This window comes from Neocloeon triangulifer, unplaced genomic scaffold, assembly GCF_031216515.1.
Source record: "Neocloeon triangulifer isolate White Clay Creek 2 clone unplaced genomic scaffold, ASM3121651v1 ptg000015l, whole genome shotgun sequence".
NCBI classification, from domain to species: Eukaryota; Metazoa; Arthropoda; class Insecta; order Ephemeroptera; family Baetidae; genus Neocloeon; species Neocloeon triangulifer.
Window position 1 is genome coordinate 6257232 of NW_026775557.1, and position 26528 is coordinate 6283759.

At 38.8% G+C, this 26528-nt stretch overlaps 1 protein-coding gene across 4 annotated transcripts in view; it reads left to right on the forward strand.

The window, feature by feature from the left end:
- LOC132202841 (atos homolog protein A) overlaps nucleotides 1–25895 on the forward strand; it is a 31422-nt gene extending 5527 nt beyond the window's left edge. Inside the window, exons 1-13 of one of the 4 annotated variants that reach the window (XM_059630081.1) lie at nucleotides 1827–1998; nucleotides 5119–5355; nucleotides 20728–20933; nucleotides 21386–21579; nucleotides 21637–21877; nucleotides 21936–22084; nucleotides 22139–22326; nucleotides 22385–22536; nucleotides 22596–23090; nucleotides 23145–23326; nucleotides 23384–23708; nucleotides 23765–24000; nucleotides 24056–25895. In XM_059630081.1, the coding sequence (XP_059486064.1) occupies nucleotides 20736–20933; nucleotides 21386–21579; nucleotides 21637–21877; nucleotides 21936–22084; nucleotides 22139–22326; nucleotides 22385–22536; nucleotides 22596–23090; nucleotides 23145–23326; nucleotides 23384–23708; nucleotides 23765–24000; nucleotides 24056–24236 (2541 nt within the window). In that variant the 5' untranslated portion in view covers nucleotides 1827–1998; nucleotides 5119–5355; nucleotides 20728–20735 and the 3' untranslated portion in view covers nucleotides 24237–25895. Of the gene's footprint in view, nucleotides 1–1826; nucleotides 1999–5118; nucleotides 5356–19036; nucleotides 19115–20293; nucleotides 20441–20727; nucleotides 20934–21385; nucleotides 21580–21636; nucleotides 21878–21935; nucleotides 22085–22138; nucleotides 22327–22384; nucleotides 22537–22595; nucleotides 23091–23144; nucleotides 23327–23383; nucleotides 23709–23764; nucleotides 24001–24055 lie in introns of those variants that run through there. The other 3 variants (XM_059630082.1, XM_059630084.1, XM_059630083.1) reach the window with 3 other exon arrangements.
- Nucleotides 25896–26528: the final 633 nt, after the last annotated feature.

Here is a 26528-nt window from a genome sequence, read left to right on the forward strand (position 1 = left end):
CCTCAATTTTAAACAATAATTCCCCTTTAATTTAGAAATTAAGATTTTTTTAGTTCTTTTCCAACAAGCTTATAATATATTATAAGCTATATAATTATCTTTTTTAATTAAACAAATACAATATTTATGTTATTAGGAAGAATTATATTCTTGGACAGGAAACTGTTTTAGTCTTAAACCTTAAAAAATAGATATAATTCTATTTTATTGTGTCGTGCTTTCTAAAATATTAAAAGTCATAATATCTGTGGTTCGGGCACAATTATAATAAATCACAAACTATAAACGAACGATTTAAGCTTTTGGTCGTCAAATTCCAATCACTGGTGTGGCACCGCTACAATGAATATGCCTGGAAGCCATATTAATTTGGAATTCAAATTTAAAGTGCACACGCAGCAGAAATTAGAACTCTCTTTGTTTACCCATAAATAATTATCACGTGTATTATTTGCGGGCCGCGTGCCATTTGAAATCCAACGCACACACCACTCTACATTGTCATTTGCTGCGTAAATATTTTAACTGCGCTCCCTCGTAAATCAAGCGTTGGATGACACATGTATGTATATATTGCTCATTGTGCATTACTTAGCGCTCTTTGTACACGCCAGGCGTTGCAGTGAAATATGAATACAGAATGATTAATTTATCAGACCATGCTCGCAAACGCCTGATGAGCAATGAAGTAAAACATTCATTTTGTGCAAATTGTTTCGTAGAGTAAAAATTTTGGATTTTGGTTGAGCACTGTCAGTTATTACATTCAATATTTTTCATTTTTTCACAATTAGTCTAATAAAAATAATTTCGAATTTGAAAAATTTAATTTATATAATTCTGTAAGTTTCAATTAAAGCTTGATTTCATCTGAGGCTATAAATACTCAACCCGGTTGCCAACCTGTTTGTGTAAAAAAGGGTTTTGCGCACTGCACACTAAATATATAGCCTTTCCATCTCCATCCAGTGCCGCTTGTTACCAACTGGGAATCTGCTATTCGTGAGGGGAGTCTCTCTAAACTCCTCATCAGGAGTATACCTAGTGCGTAGCAACATAATCTCGAATTGCCAATTTTAGCTTCTCTCGTTTGGGCCCTAAACGATTAGTTTCATATTTAAATAATATTTAAAATCTTTCATTAAATTTAATTATAATTTTTTTTTAAACAATACTGCAGCAAAGCTCGGACCCTTTTAGATAAAAAAGGCGCAAGCATCGCGAAATTGAAAATTGCTCAACAGAGCGGCGCCCATTCTTCTGCGGTGCAAATACAAAGCGAGGCAGGCCGTCTGAGGATTTTCAGCGGCTAATTAGCAGTCTGCCGACTCAGTGACCCTCTTAACACGCAATCCGCCGGTGTGTCTCTGTACACAGCGCTCTAAAAAAGGGTTAATCCGGAGGTGTCATTGAACGGCGCTGATATTGTTCCCCTGCCTCGCTCCAGCGGGACGTGGATTTTTTGTATCCCTCGCATGCAGCAAGGCTTGGACTGTTGCTAGGCAGAGAGCAGCGTTTCCACATAGGAATAGGAAGGGGAAGCGACAATCTGCACACAGCCCGACAGCTTTCGACACGCCACTTGGGGCGCAGGGTTCGAGGCCCGGATTCGGCCCGAGGCCGCCCGAATTCGGCCAAAGTCAAAAAGTCTAGGCCGCTTTTCGGTGTCGCGATATATATTCGAAATAAAAAGGCGCAGAGAGACAAAACCATATGATTGCGTTTCCCCTCCGAATAAGACCAATGGAGAGCATGCTCGGGTACCACGTGACAGACCTGCCTGGGTGCCAGCTGATGCGAGAAGCAGCAGGGGGACCTTGCCAGAGAACAGCCAGCTCGGTGAATACGCCAGTGAGACACACGAGTCCGAACTCTGAGCGTTCGCGAATTGGGCCCATCACGGCAGTGTGAATATCGACCTGATCTGCACCTTGTTTCGTAGCACTTTGAGTTTGTTTCATTTCCTCGTAGTGTTTCGCCGCTTCAAAGACCTCAGAGGTGAGCCATTCCACCTTTATTCTCGCCCTTTTCAAATTTGACACAAATGCACCTTTTTGTGGCTGCGTGCGCGACATTTTGTGCATTCTGTCCGAACGAATTGACAGTTTTTGAATTTTTTCTTCAATTTATTACCAGGGAGTGGTATTTGAAAGTGCTCAATCATTGCTCAAAGAGAGAAAATGAACACCCGAGAGCTTCTTTTTACGTAATAAAACAAACAGCTTATGTGACATGCAAATCGAGAGCTGTCTGGTGTGTGAAGAACGACTCGAGTTGCAGACTGCTTCTTTTTATATTATGCCTCTTCCTCTCTTCCTTGACGAATTTTCGACACGTTTTGAGTTACGTCCGTATCAAATTGACGTACGGGTGCCCCGGACGAGCTTAATAACGCTGAGAAACGATTTGCATAAAACAAACGGCAGGAAGTAGGTGAATTGGAATATTATGCTGAACTGAAGCACAGTTACAAAATTGAATTTTTTTTTTTTTAAGTGAAGGAATAAAAAACAAGGCTCATTAAATGCGCCATTATATTCAAACAACTTAACTGCACGCAAAAATAATGAGAAATTTATGCAATTGAATTTTAAATCCAATAAATCTTCATCAATTTACATAATTCTCGTTAAATGGCTCTTTAAGGTCTTGCTTTGTGTTTGCATTTTTTATTATCTTCAGCTGTCAATCACACTCTTGCATGCATTAATTTGCATTACATCACATTGACAGGCCAATTGGCTTCCAATCAACCCTGTTACGCACACGCTATAAGCAATTTTCTTCAATTTCCATTTTCAAAATCAATACAATTGATGAGTAGAATTTTTACTTATTCATAAATAGACCAATCACTGATACTCTAACCTTTCAATATTTTAGTCTCTTAAAATTTGATGAAAATATTTTATGCATGCTCAAGAATAAAAAATTATGCTAAATCTAAAAAAATCTAAACCTTTATTTTAATTGAAATGTGTTGAAATGTTTGTAATTTTATAAAATTTATTTTCATTAATATTAAAAATAAAAAAAACATTCAAACTTGACACCTTATTTTTAAAATATTCAATTTTTAGGAAAATAATTAATAATTATTATTGATCTTGCCATCGATGAATAAATGTTGCTTTAGCCCTTTTCTCTGCGGACGCCGTTCGAGCACGAAAATGTGAATCAGAGGGAACTGGATCGTGTGCACAAACAGGGCGAGTGTCTTCCTCTGCCATCCTATATTGATTTTGCTCCAACCGGTATGACACATGGGGGAATTTGAGAAACACGCTCCCCGTGCATGCATTGAGCAGCAGCATTATTGGCTTTCCAAGACAAATGCCGTTGCTTATTCAAGCTGGCGAATTCTCAATGAGACACTCGAAATGGAAACGCGGCCGAGTATGATTACAGTTGGGAGAGAAGAAGTCGGCTCCAGCCCCGCGCTGCTGCAACCCTTTTGCTGCTTTTTCCGCGCCACCGCCAGCATAATAACCCAGCCGAGCCATAAAAGCCGCGGCAGCTCCATTGTGTAGTGTGTGCGGTGCATGCTGAGCGCATTATACATAATTCAGGCCAATTTAGTTTAATGATTGTTACTTTTAATCCCCCAGCTTAAATCTTGTTTCAAGCGTACCAGGAAAAAAAAGCATTTGAAAAAATCTGAAGGAACTGTCAAAGTTTTTAACAAATACCAGGAAAATCATTCACATATCTGGGAATTTGGTTTTTGAGATAGTGGAATTATTCAAGTGGCTCTGCTTTTGATGAGGCTAACGCACGTTTCGTCTTGTCAGCTGGTCTGATAAGACCACTGCGGAGGAAGAGGTTGGAAAACATGCAGGCAGTGTGGTGTAAATGTCCCTTCTCTCTCTCTCTCGGGCAGGGCGTTCGTTTGTGTTTTTATTAACAAGCAAGGCCACGGGATCTCATATCATGTGTGTTATTAAACGCAACCACGAACGTGCCACGTGATTTCTTAAATTTCAATCTCTCGCCAGCCAGAAGAGTGTTGTCGAAGGACGGCTTTTGGCACTCGAGTGTCACATTATTTTCAAACGCACAAAGAGGGCACCAACCGGGTTTTCATCAAGCTTGGAGAGAGGAAAAAAATCATTGCGAAGCCAAAACTAGTGCTTTGGTTTTGCGGCAATCTCTCAATAAAAGTGGGCCAGCGAGCGCCGTGCTAATTTTAAACATTGAAAGTGCAGGAAGGGGGTCAAACTGGACGGAAGTGTACTTTTTTTCTGCAGTGCTATTTCTATTTGAAATGTATAAACTGGCATGCCATGGTACGCTTAACTAAATTTTCCAATAGCAAGAAACTGTTATTTGATTCTTTTTTTATTTTGCAGCATAATTATTCATTATTATTATTTTTGTTTAGTACTCGAGAAATCAATCACGTTTTAAATATTATTAAATTAAATGACATATAAAAATATTAATTACATTTACAATTATTATAAAGTTTTCTATTATACATAAAATAAAATTTTGCTTATTTAATTATTTAACGTTGTTTTGAGCAAATTTATGTTATAAATACATATATTTGTATGATTATTAATTATTATGCATAATTTCCATAATTTCCATTCAAATTTTTTTTGCAATTAATAATATTCAAATACTGTCTGCGGGCATTGTTAAAGCTACTAGTTTAATCATCAAAGGATTAAAGTCTGCTAATTTATCGGCGGCGTTGCGTTTTGTTTAAGAATGAAATAGATTCATAACAATGAATTACAATATATTTAACGCTATGTTCTATGAACTATAAAAAATTAAAAATGTGTTAAACTTGAAGTCTCAATCATCTTGATGATTTTATTATTGCTTTATTGTGAACATTTATTACATTTATTAGGCAGGAGAGCAAAAATTTGATTCTCAAAACTCATAGTAGAGCTTTATTGCATTTTAATTCACATTTGATCGCTGAAGAAAATGTATCAAGTTTAAAATATTAATTAATAAAATGTACAATCGCTTCTGATTGGCCCTCAAACAGTGAAAATTGATTTCATTGTTGCATTGGAGAAAACTAAATTTCATTGTATGGATTTCCTCCCTGTTTTTTGCGACACATTTTTTGCCTGACACCCAAATTTTTGGTTGCAGTCCCTCGCGAGTGCAGCAGCAGCAGCCTGGTTGAGCCCGCGTCAATCATTCGGACCGCCACCGCACCTCCGCCATGCCCCGCGCCCCGCGGATCGCCTGTCCACCCGCCCAAGTGCTCCAACTGCAGCCCAAGGGTCCCCGCGTCCGTGGCAGCGCTCGGCAGGGTCCGTGACCTTAATTGCACCACCACCAGCGGCACCACGTCCGCGTCTGTGCCCACGCAACCTGCAGTGAAAAGTGAGTAACGATTCCAGATTTTGTTTGCGATTGCTTGCGTGCAATTATAATCATCGCTCCCATTTGTTGCGCTGACCTGAAAAATTCCCTTGACCCGCCCACACGTCAAATCGGTTCTCGCACAAGAATATTACCAGAAAAACTAACTTTAAAAAAATCGATAATCATCTCCTGGAAAAAAAATAAATTTGAGCAAAATTGGTCCCTTAATTATTGATTAGACATTAAATCGTATTTATTTATATTAAATTTAAGCATTTTAATTTTAATAAATTTGAAGTTCCTCAACTAAAACTTCAATTGTTTTAAAATTAATTAAAATCAATTTACCCATTTAATGAAACTTTTAACAGTTGGTTGAACAACTTTTCCCAGCGTCAGTTTTCTCTGGCAGTTTGAGAACTGCAGCCTCTCTCCAATGTGCATTGTGCATCGATTTTCAACGCTATTTGCGGTCAAGCCGGCACATCCACTAATCCTTTATAGCTCTATCTTGATGAAAGAAATCAACATCTGCTTGCATTTTTTTTTGCGGTTTACTGCGCTCGAGAACGGTTTCTCTCTCTTGTTAACTCACCCGCGTTTATTCGCAACTACTGACTTTAATTACCCGCGGTGCATCGGATAATTACACTTTCAACTCACAATGACAAGTAAAAGTCAAGATTTCTTATTATTTGTCTCATTCACAATTATAGATAAAATGGCGGTGACTATTAAGGAATTCAATTGCAGATAGCAGAAGTTAAAGAGCTGGAATTATTATTTCCCCATGATTTATAATATGGGCATGTTCAGTGTTTACTTGCACAATTTAATTGCTGTTGAAAGAATCAATGCATAATATACAAATTTTGTAATAAACTTGTCATAGAAGTTATTTCTTAAAGTTTCCTCAGATTTGAAATTCTAGTAATTATTTATTTTATTATCAATTTATTCATTTTAATCTGGAAATATTGTGCTGCCAATATTTGGAAGGAAAAGAAGGTGCATCGCTGGTGTAAGACCAACCACAAATTAAGTTGATTGCCATTTTAGCAAAATAATAGGAGTCATTCACTATATTGCGCTACATTGTATAGAATGATAAATAAATGCATTTTTTGTCCCATCGCGGATGTCAATAATTCTCAGCTGGTTGATTACAATTTTTATGAAATGACGGTGGCTCGAGAGCGAAAGGGAAAATATGCATTACAGCAACAGAGAGAAGAGAAAGCTGCTGCTGGTTGAAGTAGAGCCTTTTTGTGTGTTGTGCCATTCTCGCGCTCGGATAAAAGTTTTGTGCAGTAATATACGAATAGCCGCACCAGATACCTCCAGCGAAAGTTAAAAGGCGTAAAATGTCTAATTTCAATTACTAGAGTTGTACTGTACGTTCGCGTGCTCCACATTCTATTGTGGAAGACCCTGCAGTGCGTTTTGTAATGAGACTATATTTATATATAAAATATAATGAAATACAATCGGATATACGCGTTCAGTAAAAAAGAAATCAAAAGCGACCGATTTTCAACGCGTGAATCTGGAGCAGACTAACAACAATTATCACATCTTTAATTGCTGGTAATTATGATTTCCATGATGCAAGAAACGGTTCAGATTGCTGAATCAGTCATTTAGAATATGCTTGATAAGATTGAAATGTGTGGAATTGTAAAAATAACTATTTGTTTGTCAACGAGTGATAGAAATTTACATAAATAATAAACGCGAAGAAGTTAATGAGTTCAGCACTGCTGGACGAACGTTGACTCCAAGCTAATATTGTGAAGTGAATAAGGTTAAGACGTATTAGCAGTTAAATCTTTTGATATATATTTGCAACGTAATACGTAAATTTTAATTGAGGTTTAATGATAGAAACCAATTCAAAAACCAATTATAAATTTTCTATAATGCTCTAGGCAGAAGTTAAAAAATACAAAAAAGATTTACACTTTACAATGATTGAATTATTTTTGCATTATTATTTTTAATAAAAAAAAAAAAATAATAAAAATCGTTTTTCAATAAGAAGACTGTCATGAGCGCAATTGATTTATTTAATTTATTGTAAGAAGTGTCTGAAAATTCTAAAATCAAATCTATCAAATTTATAATTTAAATTAATTTGAATAAAAAAAGATTTAGTCATTCTGCATTTAATGATTACAAAATTAATCTCAAGTGCAAATGTCGTATCTCAAAATCAAGCATAAAAAATTCGTGTTTAAAATATTGAAGTTGATTGAACTCGTTTGACCTTCAAGTAGGCCCTTGAGAAGCGCGTTTGTTGCAAAATTCTTGAGCTCTCGGTGCCAACAGATGAAAGGACAAGTCCGTTTTGAGTTTTTGATGGGCCCAAATTGATGGCGCGCCTTGTGGCATGTCAGCTGGGCAGGCACCGCGCGTTTATTTCGGGATTGGATCATCTGCACCCATTGACGTCAGCCGCAGTTAGCATTCTCGGGGCTTCTTTTTTCCCTCAACCCGCGTATCAGGGTCAAGCGTGACTTTTCCATTTTCTTCGTCGCGAAGACACTCTTTTTGTCTTGGCAACGAGCGCCCGCGGGGAGCCGAGTAAGAAAAGAAGGAGGACATCAAAGGAGCAGAGACAAAAAATTGATCAGCCAAGAAAAACTCGCAGATATTTCCTCCACTGCCATTTTTCCGTCTCTTAATCGAATTGCGCATTAGAATTGGAGAGAAATAATGGATGTGTGCCGAAGTCGAGCCGCTGATCACGTGTTCAATTAATTATCTCTGATCTTTCGTTTCTCCACGCCGAGCTTAAGATTATGGTCGCTCTCGGGCCTGGGAGACAACTTGGCGCTGAGTGTTTTCGTGTTTATTTTGACTGCAGGGCACATCTTTGTTTTGCTCACGGCGAACACATGCACAGCAGTGCCAACTTCGCGAGCATAGAAGATCCGCACTTCTTTTTTGCGAATTGGTCTCGGCCTTGTTTCTTGACAGCGAGAGATATTGCACTCGTGGCGGCTGTAAAGTTCACAGCTGCTGCAAAATATTATCAAGAGGGACAGATTTAGATCGCGCTGTATGTTATTAAGCGGAGGAGAAATTGCGCAACAAAACTTTATCGGAGCAATTTATGCGACACGAGAGTAAATTGGCAAGTGCGGTTGACTTGTTTAAAATTAGCATGAAAGCTGCCGTTCATTTTTGCAGTGGGCGTTTAATCTGCCTGTGCGGAGATTATCCTTTAAAAATAAGTAGTGGTGCGATTAGCAATGAGGATAAACATGAGTATATTCACTTCCTTGTTTTTAACCAGCGCAGCCTAAAGCGAAATTACTTTTGTTCGACGTATTTACTGTAAAACAAGATAAGCTACAATCGCAAGCTTCTCAATAAAGTTCTGCTAAATATGTCAATTAAATCCGCAAAAATGATTAGTTTAATATCAAGTTTATCAATTATAATTATTTGATTTTATTAGAAAAAACTAATATGGTTAAAAATATCACTATTTTCACTGATTATGTAGTAATTATAAAAGAATATATATTTTTTTAAGTAATGGCGATCAAATGTTGAATGTTCAAGTTAAAAGCATCAGAATTTGCATTTAAATATAGATTGCCCACTCGTATACATTGATATTTTTTTATTATTTATGGGTCGCGTTCCAACTGTGATGAAATCCAATATCGAAAGCCTATACACAAAGTCTCCTCTTCCTTTCGCAGCTCAAAGGCGTTTTCCTCCCAAGGAATTTAACCGCTGCTTGGTTGTATGTTTCTTGCATAAGAGGATTGCAAAGGGCTGAAAGCAATGTTCGCCAGGGTGGTTTTGTAGTGTGAGTTTCGACGGCTGCAGCGCGCGATGAAGCCCTACTCGCGTCGCAAATATATACAATCGGCGCAAACAAGCAATCAAGTGACGCAACGCAGATCCTCTTTTATAAGCGCAAATTCTTTTCGAATAATCCGCTTTTTCGCCGATCATGGTGTGTGTGAAAACCGTTGCACGTTTTTCTGCGTGCTGTCGCGAAACGAGGCCCTTGGTCTATTTTCGCGCGAGCAGCACCAGCGACGACCAACTCAAGAATTTCGTGGTGACAAACTTACTCGTCAGCTGATTAGGCCGATTTTCAAAACATTTTGTTCTTCTCTGTAGGAAAGAAACGTCCGAGAATCGTATGTAAGGGAATATTTTTGTAACAATGACGAGGAAACACGCAAGGAAACGAGAGCAATAAAGAAATAAAGCCAGCCGATCGTGTTCACAAAAACGTTGCTGTGACCATACATTTCGCTATAGCGCCTATATTGTTACGCATTTCCTTTCCCGAAGGCCCGCTTAATAATTCACCATAGAATATACGTGTGTGTCTACGTGACAGTCACACTGAGAGCCCCCCAGCTGGATATTTTTTGTGTATATATTTTTTATTCCATTGACTCTTCATTGGAAAGCTCCACGCCAGCACCTAAAAAGGGAAAATTATTTGATAGGCATACCCGTCGTGTCTTTATCAAATCAATTATTTAGGCTAAATCGGGCTAAAAACTCGCAAAATTATTTTTCTCTATCATTTTTCTCAAGAAAGTTGTATATAGAAATTTATTAAACACAAAATGTGTACAACTTTTCAACGTACAATTAATTATTTATAATTCATTCTCGCAGCTTCAGACAAGCTTAAATTATTTTTACGGCATTCACTAAAATGATACAAGTTAAATTCTGACCAAGAAAGTTGTTAAATCCTATTTTATATTGATGTAAATGAAAAATATATGAATTACTTATACATTTGCGAGAACATTATCAATATTCTAATAAGTAATTAGTAACTTTTGACTAAACGCCTTTTACGTGGAATTACGTTCCGAGACTCAAAATACTGAGGCAAAACCAGTGTAAAAAAGTTAATTTTGGGAAATTTTCGCCCTCAATTGATGTTTTTTACTATCACAACAGGAATTTTCTAACTTTTTTACACTGGTTTTTTCTCATTATCTCGTGTCTCGGAACGTAATTCCACGTAAAGGCGCGTTTAGTCAAAAGATACTAATTTAATTATTTCCCGTTTCGAGTGGTTTCCTTTGGTTTTCAATTCTCAAAATTCTAACTTTTTTGAAAAATTTTTATATAAAAATTTTCATGATAATTGTATTTAAATTCGGCCTTTCTTTCATGAGTTGTTTGAGCATTTTATTATTGTTTTGTAGAATAAATAATGTCCTGCCCCATAAAATTTATGTTTATGGCTTTTTGCTGTTCCTATGCATATATTGCGTATATTCTGAACGGAAATTAAATAAATAAATATTATTATACGAAACAATAAACGAATTTAGCCCATAGAGGAGAAGCCAAATTTCAATCGACACTCGACGTGAAATTCTGCTACAAAACAAATATTTAATTTAAGTTTCAAATTATTTTTACATTAGTGATATTTACAATGATGAATTTTTATTCGACATTATTTAAAATACCAAAAACCTTTTAAAATGTGAGAACCACAAAGATATAAACCGCATCAGTCAACTGCAGCGCTGCGCACCGCAAATTTCCGCCTTCACTCATCATTCCCGCAACGACTTAAAATTCGAAGAAACCAAACACGGAGGGTGGCATGTGAGGCAGCAGAATTTACCCCATAGCGATTTCACCCTGCGTGCTGCTTGCTCCATCTGAGGCAATGAGAGCTCAAAAGGAAATGGGTTGGCCCATGTTGTGTGCTGCGATCGCCTGCACAATGGCACAAGGTCATCGACTCGGTTCCTGCCGGCCGAGTCGTTGACCTCCTCCCCCAGACACAGCCGGTCAGAGTCGAGCCGGCAATGAGTGCACTTGCTCGCTGCCCGGTTATTGTATTTCATTTTTTTTTTTATGTCACTCGCCGCGAGACGCATCCATATAGAAAAATGACTCACGGGCAAAGTCGAGACGCAAAAATCCGAGAATTTTTGCGGCGGAAACTTGGCTCACTTCACACTTGGTGCGATCGATGTTTTCGCAATCTGCAGAGTTGATCGAGTTGTCGTGCCCTCTTTTGCGTGTTTATCAGATAATTTCTCTCAAGCATACACGCCAAGAACTTTGAACAAGTTTTCCCAATGACGATGGAAACTTGAAGGATTTCGGCGCAAGGCAGAGATGAAGTTAATTCGAGCCCTCGGGACGCTTTGTCTGTTTATCAAAGTAATGAAATTAATTTAAGGAGTGCTGAGACTTGATAAAGTATTACAAAGTTCTAAGTTTTGGGCTCGACGTTCGCAGCGACATGGCAATAAATTCTGGAAATTTATCGTTGCATTTTAATAAATTGTGTAACATTTCTTGAGCATCCAATTTTCCTCTCGAGCTTCAAAAGCTTTAAATCTGGAATAATTATAATTGATTAAAAATGAGGAGCACTAAAAAAAGTAGCTGTCACACCACCTGACTTGTTGTGAAACATAAGGAGCTCTTTTCCTGCTATTCCTATTTAGTCGTTGCATTCGACTCGGAAGAGACCTAGTTGACATAATGTTTTTACAATAAAGTCTGATAGAAACCGTTAAACCCATTGGGAAAGATGCACCTCGCAGCCAGTTCGGCGGTTTTCGCCGCTCGCCCGAGAACAAGCGGCAAAGGTGAAATGGAGATGCCTCTCGGCCGTGAACATATAATTTGTGTATCGTGAAAAGTGTCACGCCCTCGAGGCGTCCAATTTGAAGAAAAAGAGTTGCAGTTGTTTTACCATCAGGAACAGAGTCGTAAAAAATAATAACGCGATTCGGGAGAGATTAAATTGTTAATTGGTTTTGTTCCTCACACTCGTGCTGAATATTCACGATTTGCTTTCACCTGTGGTGATAGCGAATTAAGTAACACAAACAAATTGTCTCAGCGGCAGTCGGATCCAAAGAAAGTTTTTTACCCAGCTTGGGATAATCGAGGCGAATATAGTATAAAAGTTTTCCTTTCACTGCTGCTTGAGTTATTCAACTTAGAACAGATATATGGATTACGTAACTCGCTATTGAGGCTACGTCAATGTATTTTTATACCGGGAAAGATTAATGAATATATAATATTGAAATAATTAGAAATTATAAATTAAATTTTGTGGTCGAATTTCACTATCGAGGGTTGATTCGTGGTGATTTGAATTTAAAATCCTTGAAGGGTTTTGTGAGTCATTTAAGAAAAAAACAATATCCTGCTCGAATTTTGTGTTAAAATGTAACTTTCAATAATTTTCACGGAGAATTGTTTCTTTGAATGATAAGTATTGTTAAAAGATTGATTTTTATACTAATTCTTGTAAAATGATTTCACAGCTCATGAATTATGGCTGTAGCCGAAACATGTAGAGCAGGATATTGTTTTTTTTTTTAAACAATGAACAATTCAAAAAACCCATCGAGGAAAAGCCGATTTTAAATTCAAATCACTATAAATAAAATTTTCATGTAACAAACCCTCAATAATAATAATTAAATTTTCATGGCGCGTTTTTGTCGACGTGATTGCACTCCAAGTTGAAACTAAAGCTGCCTGCGTGCAGAAGAACTCTTCTCGCCATTGAAACTCGTCTTCGGACTGGCTCTTTCTGGGCATGACATCACCCGAGGAAACACAATATAATTCGCCGCCCGCCTCTGCTTGCCCCAACAAAAAGGTTCTCTTGACACAAAAGCCCAGGTCAGAAAATCGTACAAAAGCCATCTGATATAATATATTTTATTATGTACACCGGCTATCTAAAATTACATAATGTACTCCAGTTTCCCCAGCAGCGGCGCGACTTGTAAAAAACGGGTGGTATTCCAAGGCTATATTGATTTGCGCTCGAGCTAGGAGTCGATAATTACCAGCAAGCGAGAACATGCGCCATGCAAATAAATGGAGCGATTGCCTAGAAATTGACCCCGGCCGCCCGAAAACAATGAGGAGTGTCACGTGTAACGCTAAATCAATTGGTGACACATACGTGGCATTTTTTTTTCTTTTGTACTGTGAAGAGATATCTAACTTGATATGGTGCTTTTCAACATAAACGCACGGTAACAGCTGTTGATACTGAAGTGCGATATCAGAAAACAGCAGTTTCAGCTTCCTGCTTATTTAAAAAATTTCCTGCCTTTTATCTCCCCCATGACTCAGAACTTTGATAATTATGTGCATTACTAAATTAAATGATTGATGTACATTTTGACGATTATATTAATTATTTCAAAATAAAAACTTAGGATTATCATTCAGCAAAAAATTTACTCCACCTAATAAATTTCGAGTGACGTAATCTTTTTTTAGAAGATTGAATAAATAAAATTAAATCGGGATTAAGCTCATGCTAATTATATTTTACTTTTTATATTCTTTCGCATGAAGGAAATTGATGAGATTGCGCATGTTGATTTCAACAAAAACCTCCAGAAATAGATCAGATCTATCGAGATCTATAAGGCTTAGCTAGATCTAAAAATAAATTGTGGAGGGCGAATTCCTTGTTGACCACCAGTTCTGGCACGTGTGAGTCCGAATCTTCTGGTGCCGCTGACACGTGGTGTGTTTTGTACACAAAGCACCAGAGCTAGCGGTCCGATACGTATTTGGTGGTGGCTGCGCGTCGAGTGCCACTAGAAATAAACTTGGCATGCACCGACCGTGCCATCATCTGCCGACTGCCCCTGCTAATTGTCGCGCCCAACTGACCTCTGAGGTGACCGCGATTGTCACGAATTTCCTGTCATTACCGAGGAATATAATTTAATAAAATGCACAGAATGCACATTTCGAAAGTGCATTCGAAAGGCCGAATCGACAATTATTGCCGGCGGTGAGCACCGGTGCACGTGCGAAGGACGAGCAGCGATCACCGCGTGATATTACAACTGACGAAACCTGCGCGCACCTCCTGCATGCGCTCGCGTGCAATCACAAATCCTTGACTCCACACTTTTGACGAGCAGCCACTTTGCCGGCTTATTTTCATTACCGCTCACATATGATGCACAGCAAAATGTTCACAGGTTATTGAGCACCAATTGTTTGCAGACTTGCCTTGAAAGTTTTCTTTTATTGCATCCCTTCGACTAAAACTTGATTCGAGCAATTTATTTTACAATTAATTATATCGTACATCAAATTATGCTCTTAAAATCTATTCTAATTTATAGCGTTATTCCTCACTTTTTGCTTATTTGCTTTTAAATTTAAGATAAAATGATTTTTTTTTTTAATTCTAACAATAAGTTAGAGATTCAATTTCAGGCAAGATGGGAAATGATGAATTTGTTTATAAAACAAAAATATGAGTAAGGCTGATTTGGGCTGATTATTAGAAAAGAAAAACATTAATAACAATTAAAAGCCATGAAGAGGCAATATTTTTTTATTTAGAAATTCTATATATTATCAAACAATGTTATTATTGTTGTTTATTTGTCCAAATTTTTACAAATACATTGTTTTCATTAAATTTTGAAGTCGTTTTTCGTTAATAGAAAGATGCACCTCCTTTCTAATTATTCACAAAGTTTTTTCTAACTTAATTTAAAAAAAAAATATTATTTATTATTATTTTTTTTTTTTTATTTTTTTTTTGTAAAGAAGGCTCAATCATTAATCATAATATTGTTTTTAACAAGATCATAAATAGCAAGTTTCCATTGACACCCACCTGATACCCACTATAAAGTAGAAATAATTTCAACGGGTTTCAAAGCCAATACACATGCCCTGGGTGAATTTATTGACCGATTGCGGTGAAAAACGAAAGGAATTCCTGATGGCTGAGAGGGCTATTTTTACAATCATCATGAACAGCAGGCCTCTCTCTCTCCACACACACATATTTTGGCAAGACTCATATTCCGCAGGGCGCGGCGGCGTTTAATTTAATTTCAAGTGCGTCGCTCTCGCTTCCAATGACGCAGATTAATTATTGAGCATTCAAGCACAGCGCACTTCTTGAGGTTTTTCTCGCGTTAATTACTGCCGTGGCCTTCCGAAAGAAATTGTGAAACGTCCTTGAATTAATTTGCAATTACACATATATTTATTCCGCTCAGGCGCAATTTGCAGCAGGAAAATCCACCTGTGCGTCAAACGTTCTCGCAGCTGCGCTCCATTATTTATTATTCTCACAATAAATATTGAGTGATTCAATTCCAAGCCGGAGCATTCAAACATGCAAAACAAAGAGGCTAAATGTAAACAGCGCGCATTATGTTTGCCCGGAAGGGCTTTGGGCTGCAACTCGCATCCCATTATCTGAAACGCACACTCGTGTATAGTGCGAGGGAGCAAACACGTCGTTCTGACTAATTTCCCAATCTAATGTACCTACGGTGGGTTGTTGACCTAATCTATGAGCCATTTACATCTAACCACGCCCGCTTCCAATTTAAACCTAGCATGCCGTGTACATTTGCAGAATTATATACGCGCGTATTTTCGCATATGTGCGCGACTTGGCACTCGTCCCGATTTATAAATCACGCAGCCGCGGACATAGATTCGCCTCTTTTCAAACAACCCGTTTACACTCACAAACAAACTTTCCGGTGGAAAATGTAAATGCAAAATCGAAATGATAATAACGCTGGCGCAAATCGATCGCAATAAAGGCAAAATTGGGACACATGAAGGCGTTGGGCAATCGAAAGCGTTATATTTTTTGTATGGATAGTTTGTGTACTCACTGTTAACTGTTACTTGAGAGTTATTGTGCGAACAAAACAGACAGCCAGAGTGCGAGCCATGAAAATGTGAAATCGTGAGAGTTTCCTTGGCTGTAATGATGCAACCTCGTTCATTAAAACAATAATAAGGGAAAGAAAGAAGATGCGAGGTGCTGGTAAGGCTGCTTCTGTTGATTATGTTTTTTAGTAAAATTGCTCCCGGAATAACAAGATGTGCAAGAAAATTGTCTAAATTGGTCGAGACTTTTCTAGAAATGTTATATAAGAGTTTGACAGCAAAAAAATCTGTTTGGAGGAGAGCGGGAGAGAGATCAGCTCGGGTCACATTTACGCACTATCCAACTACGCACTAAAATTAATTCCGGATCGCGCTGCACAACTTCTTTCAAGGCGAAATCTGCTTGGCAGCCGTGGAGTCAAATGCACGCATTGTATGTTGCAATGAAGCTCCTAATAAGGTTTATACTTTTGGATTTCATGCCCAATTATTAGTTTGCCGTTTTGGTTAACCAATCATAATGAAACAATAGACAGAAAGTAAGTTCAAGTGGAGTGGCCTATAACCTTGGGATAGAAAGGAATTATTCCTCTCTGATATAAACCACAAACATTTCATAATAATAATAATATCCAATAAGTTAGTTTTTATTTTTAAACGAACACAATCTTTTTTTAAATTTCTATTACGCTGTTGAACCAAAAGCTTTTTTTATGAAAATAAATGAAAAAGCTGTTATATATTCAAATAGATGTTAACGCCGATATTTAAAATTCACGCAAAAATCACGATGTATGTAATGAGCCAAATTTACAGTAAGTCGCCAGCCAGTCTTGCTGATAAAAAATCTGGTTCTTGGCCGCACATTATGATTGATGAGGCGGAAATTTGACGGCTGCCAAGAAATAAATCTAGGAAAGTCGCGCATCCATTCGGGTCGTTGTACATCTGCTAGAAAATCAAGTTTATTGCCCAACTTCTGCGAATCCAATTTCTTTCCCAGTCGGTGCAGTCGCGGAGGAAGTCGCTGGGGCGCGAACGGAACAGACATATAAGCAGATCAATATTTCATGTATAGCGCGGGCGGAGAGCGGCGAAGACGTCAAAAGGGGCACAATGGCAAAATGAATGGTTCGCATTTGCACACAAATGTTTCCCGAGTTGACTGACGCGCGCGACTGCGGTTCCGCGATCGCCCTTCTCGCCAACAACAATTCGCGCGAGCAGATGCGTGGGCGCATCCTTTCCTCGCGCACGTGTGCACCGAAAAGCTGAATCATCACTTATTTTTTTTTCTTTTCTAATTGGTCTCCTTCGCCCAAGGTGCAATAAAAACACACTTCCTTTCCGCCGAGTAGCCATAAAACGATTACGCACGTCCTCGGGGTCTATGGTGAAATTTGCCAAATTCACATCTGTAATTGAAATCGTGCATCGCGCTGCAATTCAACGAGTGCAGGCGGCCTGAAGTGGGTTAACTTTGGTTCAAGGAGCGCGTGTGCTGTTTGTGGTATCGCGGCGAGTTCGCTCGTTACCCAACATCAGTTGTTGCACTTCTCGAGGCTGCACGACGGCTAATTTGGCCGGTCTATTTCTCGCCTGGCTGCCGGCGAAGTGAAATTAAAAGCTGCGAATAATATAGAAACGCTGATAGAAATCGTATTTGCTTTTGACAATTAAGCATCTTTTAATAAAATATTTATTTTATAAACCCTTAAAATATTTTAGTCGAGGTTCACTATCGAGGGTTGATTCTTGGTGATTTGAATTAAAAATTTGTCTATTCCTCGATGGGTTTTTTTGAGTTTTTATTGTTTAAGAACAAAATATCCTGATCTACATGTTTCTTCTCTCGACTACCGCCGAGAAAGCTCATGAATTATGGCTGCAGCCCGCAGCCAAAACATGTAGAGCAGGATATTGTTTTTTCTTAAACAATAAAAACTCGCAAAAACTTCTTTGAGGAAAAGCCGAATTTCAAATTCAAATCACCGCAAAATATTTTTTAACTGAAAAAGCTTTTAAAATCATCATATAAAGGATTTATAAATACTTCAATCATAATCCCAGAATAATAACTCTCCCCAAACGAGGGCTCCCCAAACGATTTGAATTTTCTTTTTTTAAACCATAAACAATGCTATTGTGTCTTGCTCATTTTATAAATTATAGTTGCATGATTATTTATAATTTACAAAATATTTGAATTAATGGAATAAAAGAACATAGATATAACTAAAAAAAAAGATAAAAAATATATTATTACTTAAATTTAAAATAAAAAAATCATCTAAAAATAAAAAATACTAAATAATAGATTATTATTTTAAAAAATTTCAGACTTTTAATAACCTTCTTTAAAAATTTTATGATATGTTTTCATTGTGTGTTGTAGTAAAGTGCACTTGAGGGCTTTTAAATTTCCATCTCATCGCCGATATACGCCAGAGTGATTTTGTCTCAAATTAATGTCAGTTGGTTGCTTCATAATCTCCTGTAATTTAGCAAATCGCAATCTCCAGCGCCTGTCAGAGATTAGAGAAACTCGGTGCAGTTGATTAAGCCGTGGAATTAAAAGCCAACTGTGGTCACATTATTTGAAGTGTTGCACGTTAGAAAGCACATCTTGCCGCTGCAATTTATGCATGCGCGGCGACAAAATAAGTTGGTTCGCCGTACAAGCATTCTCCGTTTTACTGCGGCCGCTTCATTATTTCTTATTTCACTCGCTGCAAACGCGATGACTTTCAATTACGTTTTATATGCGGCTGTTTAACCTCAATTCTCGATGCGTTTTGTTTTACTGCGTCCCTACAGAGCTTTTTTCACCACGTGTTAATTCTTTTGGAAGTAGAACTTTTCAACTTGTGCCCCTTATTTAGCCCTGCGCGTGCCGTTTATTTCATGAATTGTTGATAAAAACGCGAGTTGCAAAAGTGCACAACAATTGCGATGCGCTCGCGCGCAGGATTAGTTTCTTTATCTAATTAGCAAGTTTGTTGAAACTCTTTTATACTGAACACTGAGCCGCGGCAAGAGCTATCTTTGTTTCGTTCTTTGTTCTGCGCGACGATCCTTATTGCTGTACACCAAGATTGTCTATTAGGTAAACGGCGTGAGAGGAGATTAGAAAGTGAATTTAGCGCAAATTATCGCGAGTCCGGGGCGAGAGAAACCATCATTATATTGGCTTCGTGCACGCAAATGGATTGATTCGGGAAAACAATTTCATGCTGACGTCAGCGATGAGAATATACGTCAAAATTGACATTTTTTATTCTAAAGTTTCTTATTCCCCAAGAGAATACAGACAAAATGTTTTTTTTTTAATTGTAAAAACATTCATTAGTTTTTTTTCTGAAAATAATTGAACTTTTATATTTTATATTATCAGATATAGATTAAAATTATTCTCAATATTTTTTGTACGTTTTTACGATCAAGCAATTTTTTCAGGACAAATTGATCACGTTTATTTTTTTACATCTTCCAATTAATTTGCTGTTCTTCACTTTTTATCTGATAATTGTATCAAATGACAATTAATTCTAATATTTTTTGTTCGTACCTAGCCCTTGACGCTCCAATTACAATAACTGACCTAAATTAAGGATAGCTTAGGTCATGACCTCTTTTTTTTGCAAAACACTTTTCCTCCAATCACGCTGCGCCAAATTAGCAATTGACATTTGCAAGTAGGTCGATTTGGGTGCCCGATCAGAGCTGGAGGTGTCACCCGCCGATCCTCTTCCGGCTTTCGTTTCAGCTTTTGCCATCACGCTAATATCAGAAAGGTTGGGCTGGTCGCGGCGACGTCGGAGAGCAAAAGCGGCGCAGCGCCTCCCGAGCGCAGCTGCTGCTGGTCTGTTGCTAGGTGGACCGGGACTCTGGCAAAGCGCTTATAGGTGTTGCTGAGGATGGCCTGTGCCAGTCGGGGCATTAAACATACACATTCACATGTATTAAATCCGCCGTGCGCAACCTTGGCTCGGTCCGCGTGTGTTAAAAAAAATATATATAAAACATTCAAATAATAATGCGCACATTATTATTTGCAAGTCAAGAATAATTTTTCAAGGTTTTTCCTCACTTGTCGGAGAAATTTTTTGACTTTTTTTTATTGGTGCAATTTTTCAGGGTGCGTGACTGTTTATTAGGGCAGCAGGAGCGAATGTGGCACGCGGTGGAAAAATAATCAATGTGCGACGAAGTGCGCACATAAGCAGTTTAGGAAGTTGCGTTGTAGAGGGGGCCAGGATCTGCTGCGAGCGCAGATAGAGGGCCTTTAAACCAGCTGATGGTTGCGAACGCAACGGGACTCGATCGCGTAAATGTCCTGCCAAATTGCGTGCAGTTCTCCGCGGGCGATGCTTTTTCGCAAGTGCAGTCGACTCGGTGCAGAGGAGGGCGCCGCGAAAACGTGATTTTTTGCGTAAGTTAATCGCTGGGCTCTCCGTACGTAAAGCTGAATGTAATAAATATTAAAGGGTGCGCCTTTTGGTTCTTGCAATAATTGTGCACTGGCGCGAGAGATGCAGCGCGGTGCACACCCCGTCCATCGAGTGACCCCGTTTCGCGTTCCCCGACCCCCGCCCTAGTCTGGAACTCGTCGATTGCCTCGTTCTTTTGCATTAGAAATGCAGTTTTTATTAAACGCACGAATGCGTCCAACAAACTCTGCGCTATATTAACCGAGTTTTTTTCTTCTCATTGTTGCAGGAGGAGGGATGCATTGCGCCGTGCTCGAGGGCGAGGATGCAGAGCCGCACGAGTTGTTCGCAGCCCTTGGCGTGCTGGTGCTCGAGGGCCGAGTGCCTGGCGCCACCGAACGGGGCTACGGCGAAGGGCCTCACTGCCCTCCACTCGGGGCCAAACCTCGCGCGGCTGGCCTCCCGCACCAGTGCGATCCCAACACCAATTCGCTGGTAAGTAAATAGTCTTATTTTTTAAAAGTGTGTAAATTCAAAATATATATTAAATTCTAATTTGTTTTAATTTTTGCACATTTTTATTTTTTGATTAGAATTTACAGTTTTGAAATTTTATCTCGATTTGAAAAATTTGGTTGTTAAATTTTTCTTAATTTTATTTACATTTCAATGATATTATTTGATTATACAATTATTATATTTCACTATTATATCACTGAACTGCTCAGGAGATTGTTTCCCTTAGGCACAACATAGATAGGAAAACCAATTATTGTGAGTCTCATAACAAGCTTCCAGAGTGAAATGATACGGAATATTAATAATAACTTTATGCAACGTAATGCAAAGCAGAGTATCAATTTTCAAGGCCTTGACTTCATAATGCGATATTCTACTCTCCGATGTAATATTTTTTTCCTTTGACTAATTTTCTGACCTTTTCGCAGTGTCGACGAGAACTGGAATTCAGGAAAAGAATATCTCTGCTGTGGCAGTCGGGGATTCCTATGAAATTGGAGGTTCTTGTTTGCCCGGACTGCGCCTGTGGAGCTCAAAGGGCGGCTTGTCCAGAGCCGTCTGTCAAACCGTCACCATCCGACTTGCTTCTCGAGCAGTGGACAATCTCAGTGCAGCCAAATACGTAATTTGAAATTTAATTTTATACTTTCCTGTGACTTATTTGCTTCTCTTTTTGTAGAAATGGAGATGAGGGAGGAGGAATGGGCGTGAGGGCGCTGTTGCAGGCTGTCCGATCACAGTTGTTCTTTTCCCAGCTGGGCGCCTGGTTGTCCAGCTCTGGAGGACGCTTCCCGAGACACATCTGCTACAGGCTGACAGTCCCTGGAGAGCCTTTTACATCACACTTTCAGCGAACACCAGTGGAACACAGCTTTCCAGCAGTCAAGATAGGCAGACCCAACAACAGAGTCACTTTTCAGGTATTTTACTCACCAAATTTTGTTTGCCAACGAATTATAAACAATTAATTTCTTCCAGGTGTCATTGAAGAGTTTGCCGAGGGGCGAGAGTGGAGTTATGCCCAGATTGTTGTGCGTCCACAAACAGGATGAAATCTGCTCATCAGTAGCCACAAACACAAATAGTACAACTGCCAATACTGCCAATGATCTCAAAAATAACGAATTGCAAGCTTTCATTTTTGTTTTATTTAATTGCAGTCTAATATTTTTCATTACTAGATTCCCATTAAGTAATGCTGGAGTGAGGAGGAAAAACAGCATTGAAGAAAACGGAGACAGTCCCCTTCTCGGAGCAAGTTTACTAGATCCGCCTCGTGAACGCAGAAGGGGCGCTGCTGGGCAATACCAGAGTCCTAGTTTGGAAACTCCGGACCATCTTTTGTTCTCCAGACCTTCTCCTGCAGAAAGTAAATAAATTAAATTTTTTTTCTCTCTGAATTACTAAACAAATTTTTTTCAATTTAGCAACAGCCAGGGAAAAGGAGCGCCCGCAACATCGTACCAGCAGACACAATCGAGTGAGAAGGAGAGACTCTTTGAGGTCCAGCGTACTTGACGACAGAATGCACGTTGGTTGCAACAAGTCTGGGAAACATCACTGCTGCACTGAAGAAGAGGTGTGTTCTATTTTTATTTTATTGAGCCCCAGATGTGAAATATCGTAATTTTCTTTCAGGGGGCTCCTAAAAAGGAAGAGAGCACATCAAAATCTCAAGAAGTGGAGAAGCAAGCCAGTAAGGAGCAGACTGCTGAAGGCCAAAAAGCGGCTCCCAAAGCTGCCAGCAAGCTGAATCTGAGCCCTCAGGAAGTGGAAGAAGTGCTGGCTGTGCTGAGGTATCGAACTCGACCAGCAACACCTCCTCTAAAGGACCAACTCGGTGAGCCAATGTTGACAGTCAACATGGCCATGGCAAAGGGACCTACACTGCCAAAGTCTTTCCTCGAAAAGGGTGCGAGACACAAACACTCTCTGGAGAACGCCAAGGAAGCAGCCTGCAATGGAATGGTCGACAAAGCGGACAAACTTCTCCAGGCAATTTTGAGACCAAGCCAGGAGGGCAACATTGCTTTGGCCGATGCTCAAGGAAAACCCACTGGGCTGGAGAGGCTGAAACACCTTTTCAACAAAACAGTTTCTGTTTCTGGAAAGGAAACTGCCAACGGTGGAGAGGTAGTAAATGTCAGCAACTCATAAATTCAAGACTAATTTCTTTAAATTTTGCAGATTCCGAACGGAGTCAAAATCCCATCAGCCATGGACAAAGCCCAGTTCAGACGATCTCTCGATTCAGCCGCATCTATGGTTTTCCGATCTGGACTGCCGCTCACCTCAAGTCCTGCCCCCGTTCGCAAAGGGACCTGCTTCGACTTTGACAGCTCACTTAACTCAGTTCAAGCCATCAGAAGGTAAATGATTGACAAAAATTGTTGAATACATTAATTGATTTCAAATGCCCTCTGCAGTGCTCTGTTCGATAGTCAATCGCTGTCAAGTCCCGCTTGCACCGACGAGGACAGCTGCACTGCCTCGCCAGATGTGGAAAACCCGCCATCTCCGTTTGCCACCCGGCACCACCCAAAACTGTCCTGGTCTCCAACCTCAGGTTCCCTGCTTGGCTCTTTCGAGGAGTCTGTCCTAAACGGCCGGCTCGAACCGGTCAGCACCGTCCACGGGTTCACTGCAGAACTCGGAGCATCCGGCTCCTTCTGTCCCAAACACCTCAATCTGCCTGTCACTGTATTTTTCTACACCCTCGGGGATAACGACAAGGTTTCAACTCCATACCTGGTAATTAGAAAATTATAAAATAAATTGAAACAATTCTGAAGATATGCTGTCGACAGGGCCACATAAACCTGGGCAAGAAAGGATACAGCGTGCCAAGAAGTGGCACCATCCAAGTGACCTTGTTCAATCCGCTGGGCACTGTAGTGAAAATGTTTGTGGTGGCTTACGACCTCTCAGACATGCCGCCCTGCTCACAGACGTTCCTCAGACAGCGCACACTGTACCTCCCAAGCCAGGAGAATGGCAATGGACAGATGCAGCACTCAAACCTCCGCTACCTCATTCATCTCAGGTTCGTTCTAAAAGCTGGAATGTTACACTTTTTCATGATTAAATTGGAATTCCAGGTTCTCAAGCTCCAAGTCGGGCCGCGTATTCTTGCACTCCGACGTACGAATGATTATTTTCCGCAAATCCGACCAAGACACCGCCACGGCCCACTCCGAAGAGGAGGGCGACTCGTCCGCGCACGAGTTGCGTTCCTTCATCAGCGGGCCGACCAACCCAAAATTCTCGCCCCGCAAGTAGACCCGGCCGAGAACTTTGTTTTTTTATTATCTGTGATACCAGCATGATGGAACTTTCAAATTGAGCCCTCTCTCAGAAAGCAAACGGTCGAAATGCTACAATGTGGTACACACTTGCAATTACACTCTCCTCAATCTGGTGGACTTCTTGTTTGTCAAATTATTGCGACAACCTGATTTTCAGTTGAGTTTCATTCACTCTGAGCTGATTGAACGTCGATCGCTCGACCCGAAGATGTTGATTTTGATTTAACGCGAATTTAATATTGATTTTTTTGATGATCGCGTCTCTGTAAAATACTATTGTCTAGTACAGTTTGACCACTTGTAAGTATGTAGGCGTTAAAAATCAATGGATGTAAAGAATAATTACTTGTGATGTGAGGTTCAATTTATCTCTCGTGATACGCCAGCTGTCGTCTGGCCCTGATATATATAAATCTAATTGTTAATTTTATCGATCATAAATAGTGATTTTGCCTCGGAAGTCTGCGCACATTGTGTTAACTTCCGCTGGATAATAGGCAGCCGTGATAACACGATTTTCCTGCGAAGGGTGGCCGTGCTTATATATCTTCAAAACCTATCAAGGTCGCAGCTCCTCTGCCGACTTGTGTATAATGTACAACTGGAATTGGGAGTTCTTCATTTCTTGTCTCGCAAGCTTTAACAACAACAGTCGGCCGCCCTGCAAAATATTCACCTGAAGTGGGAAAATCTTAGGACAGTTAAATTTAAAATTGTAAGGATGATCACCTTTTGACCTCTAGTTCTTCCACAAATCTGTAGAGAGATGTACACACTTGTCGTTTTAGCAAAATTTATTTCTAATTTGGCTTCAGTTGATAATGTGTGCATAACGTTCTCTTTGTACATTACAAATCGCACTCATCAATTTACTGCTACATTGATTTGATAATCATTAACTTTGCTTCCGAGGAAGCGTATTAATCGATTGATTATTTTCATGCTAATCATCAGGATGTTATGTGTGTTCTTTATATTATTATCCGTCGTGTATTCAATTAGCAAACATTTAACCGCAGTTGGAAATGAATATTGATTATATCTCTATATTTTAGTTTCAAACTATTCACCATGTGACATATTACTGTAGTGATTATTAATCATCATTTTTTTTTATGTACACAAGAGAAGAAATTGTGTTTTTGATTGCATTGTACTGTTTGGTTCAGCTCGAGCGAAAGCGACTTTGATTTTTTTGGTTTTGTTTGCTCCTGATTGGCGTAGCATATTTTAATTTCAAATAATTATTCTGACCGAATTGGATTTTCATATTGTAGCATGTGTAAAATTAATTAATTAATTTAAAAGGTACATTGGCTTGCATTAAGAATTAACATGATATACCAAGGAAAAAATAAACTTCAGATTTCATTTAGATAGTAGATCATTCAAAAACGTGACAGGGAATCGCAGGCAGAACATGCACCATAAATCTTGCTAAAATCATGTTTATGGAAAATATAAAGTAAAATTTATTTATGATAAACGAGTGCAAACATGCTACAAACCATTGTTTGATTACACAACAACATACTCTATGGATTGTAATAATATTGAATTATGGAACTGTATAGCATGGAATAGCAGATGAAACTTAAATAAATATATTATCCTACAAAAAAAAATACCAATGTATTCATTGCACTCTTCTCATTTCCCTATAAAAAATTCAATGTCCAATTTTCTGTCAATTTAATTGTATAACTTGCATGAGGAAATTATTTACTATTGCCGGTCAAAATATTCGAGAGAATATAATTGAAGCGGATTATCAGGAAAACGTTCATGAGATGTAAAAGGATTTGGGGAAGTGAATTTTCTTGATTTTTATTTAAAGCAAGACAATCTCTTCCAATTTAGGGTCACGGCCGATCTACGTAAAAATTTAATTTTTTATTAATATAAATTATTTACTGTTTTGTACGTTTTATGCAGAACTGCTATTGATGTGACTTCTCCACATTAAGAAAAAAAAACACCTTTTTTATTCCTACAAGTTGAAAATAATGAATTAATTTTAAATTTAATATATAGGCTGTGTAGCCCTCTCATTTTTTGATATTTTATTTTGCTAGGCGCATTTTTCACAATGCAAGTGATAAACAATTAACACGAATAAATTCATAATATATTGATTTTCACGGCTTTCTTTATAAATAATAAGCCAAAAGACTAGAATTTTGAAAAAACAATTTGCCGCTGCGGATTGGACAATTGTAAATGATAAATTTATTTCTTGGTTAATATTTTATTTTGCTAGGCCTTT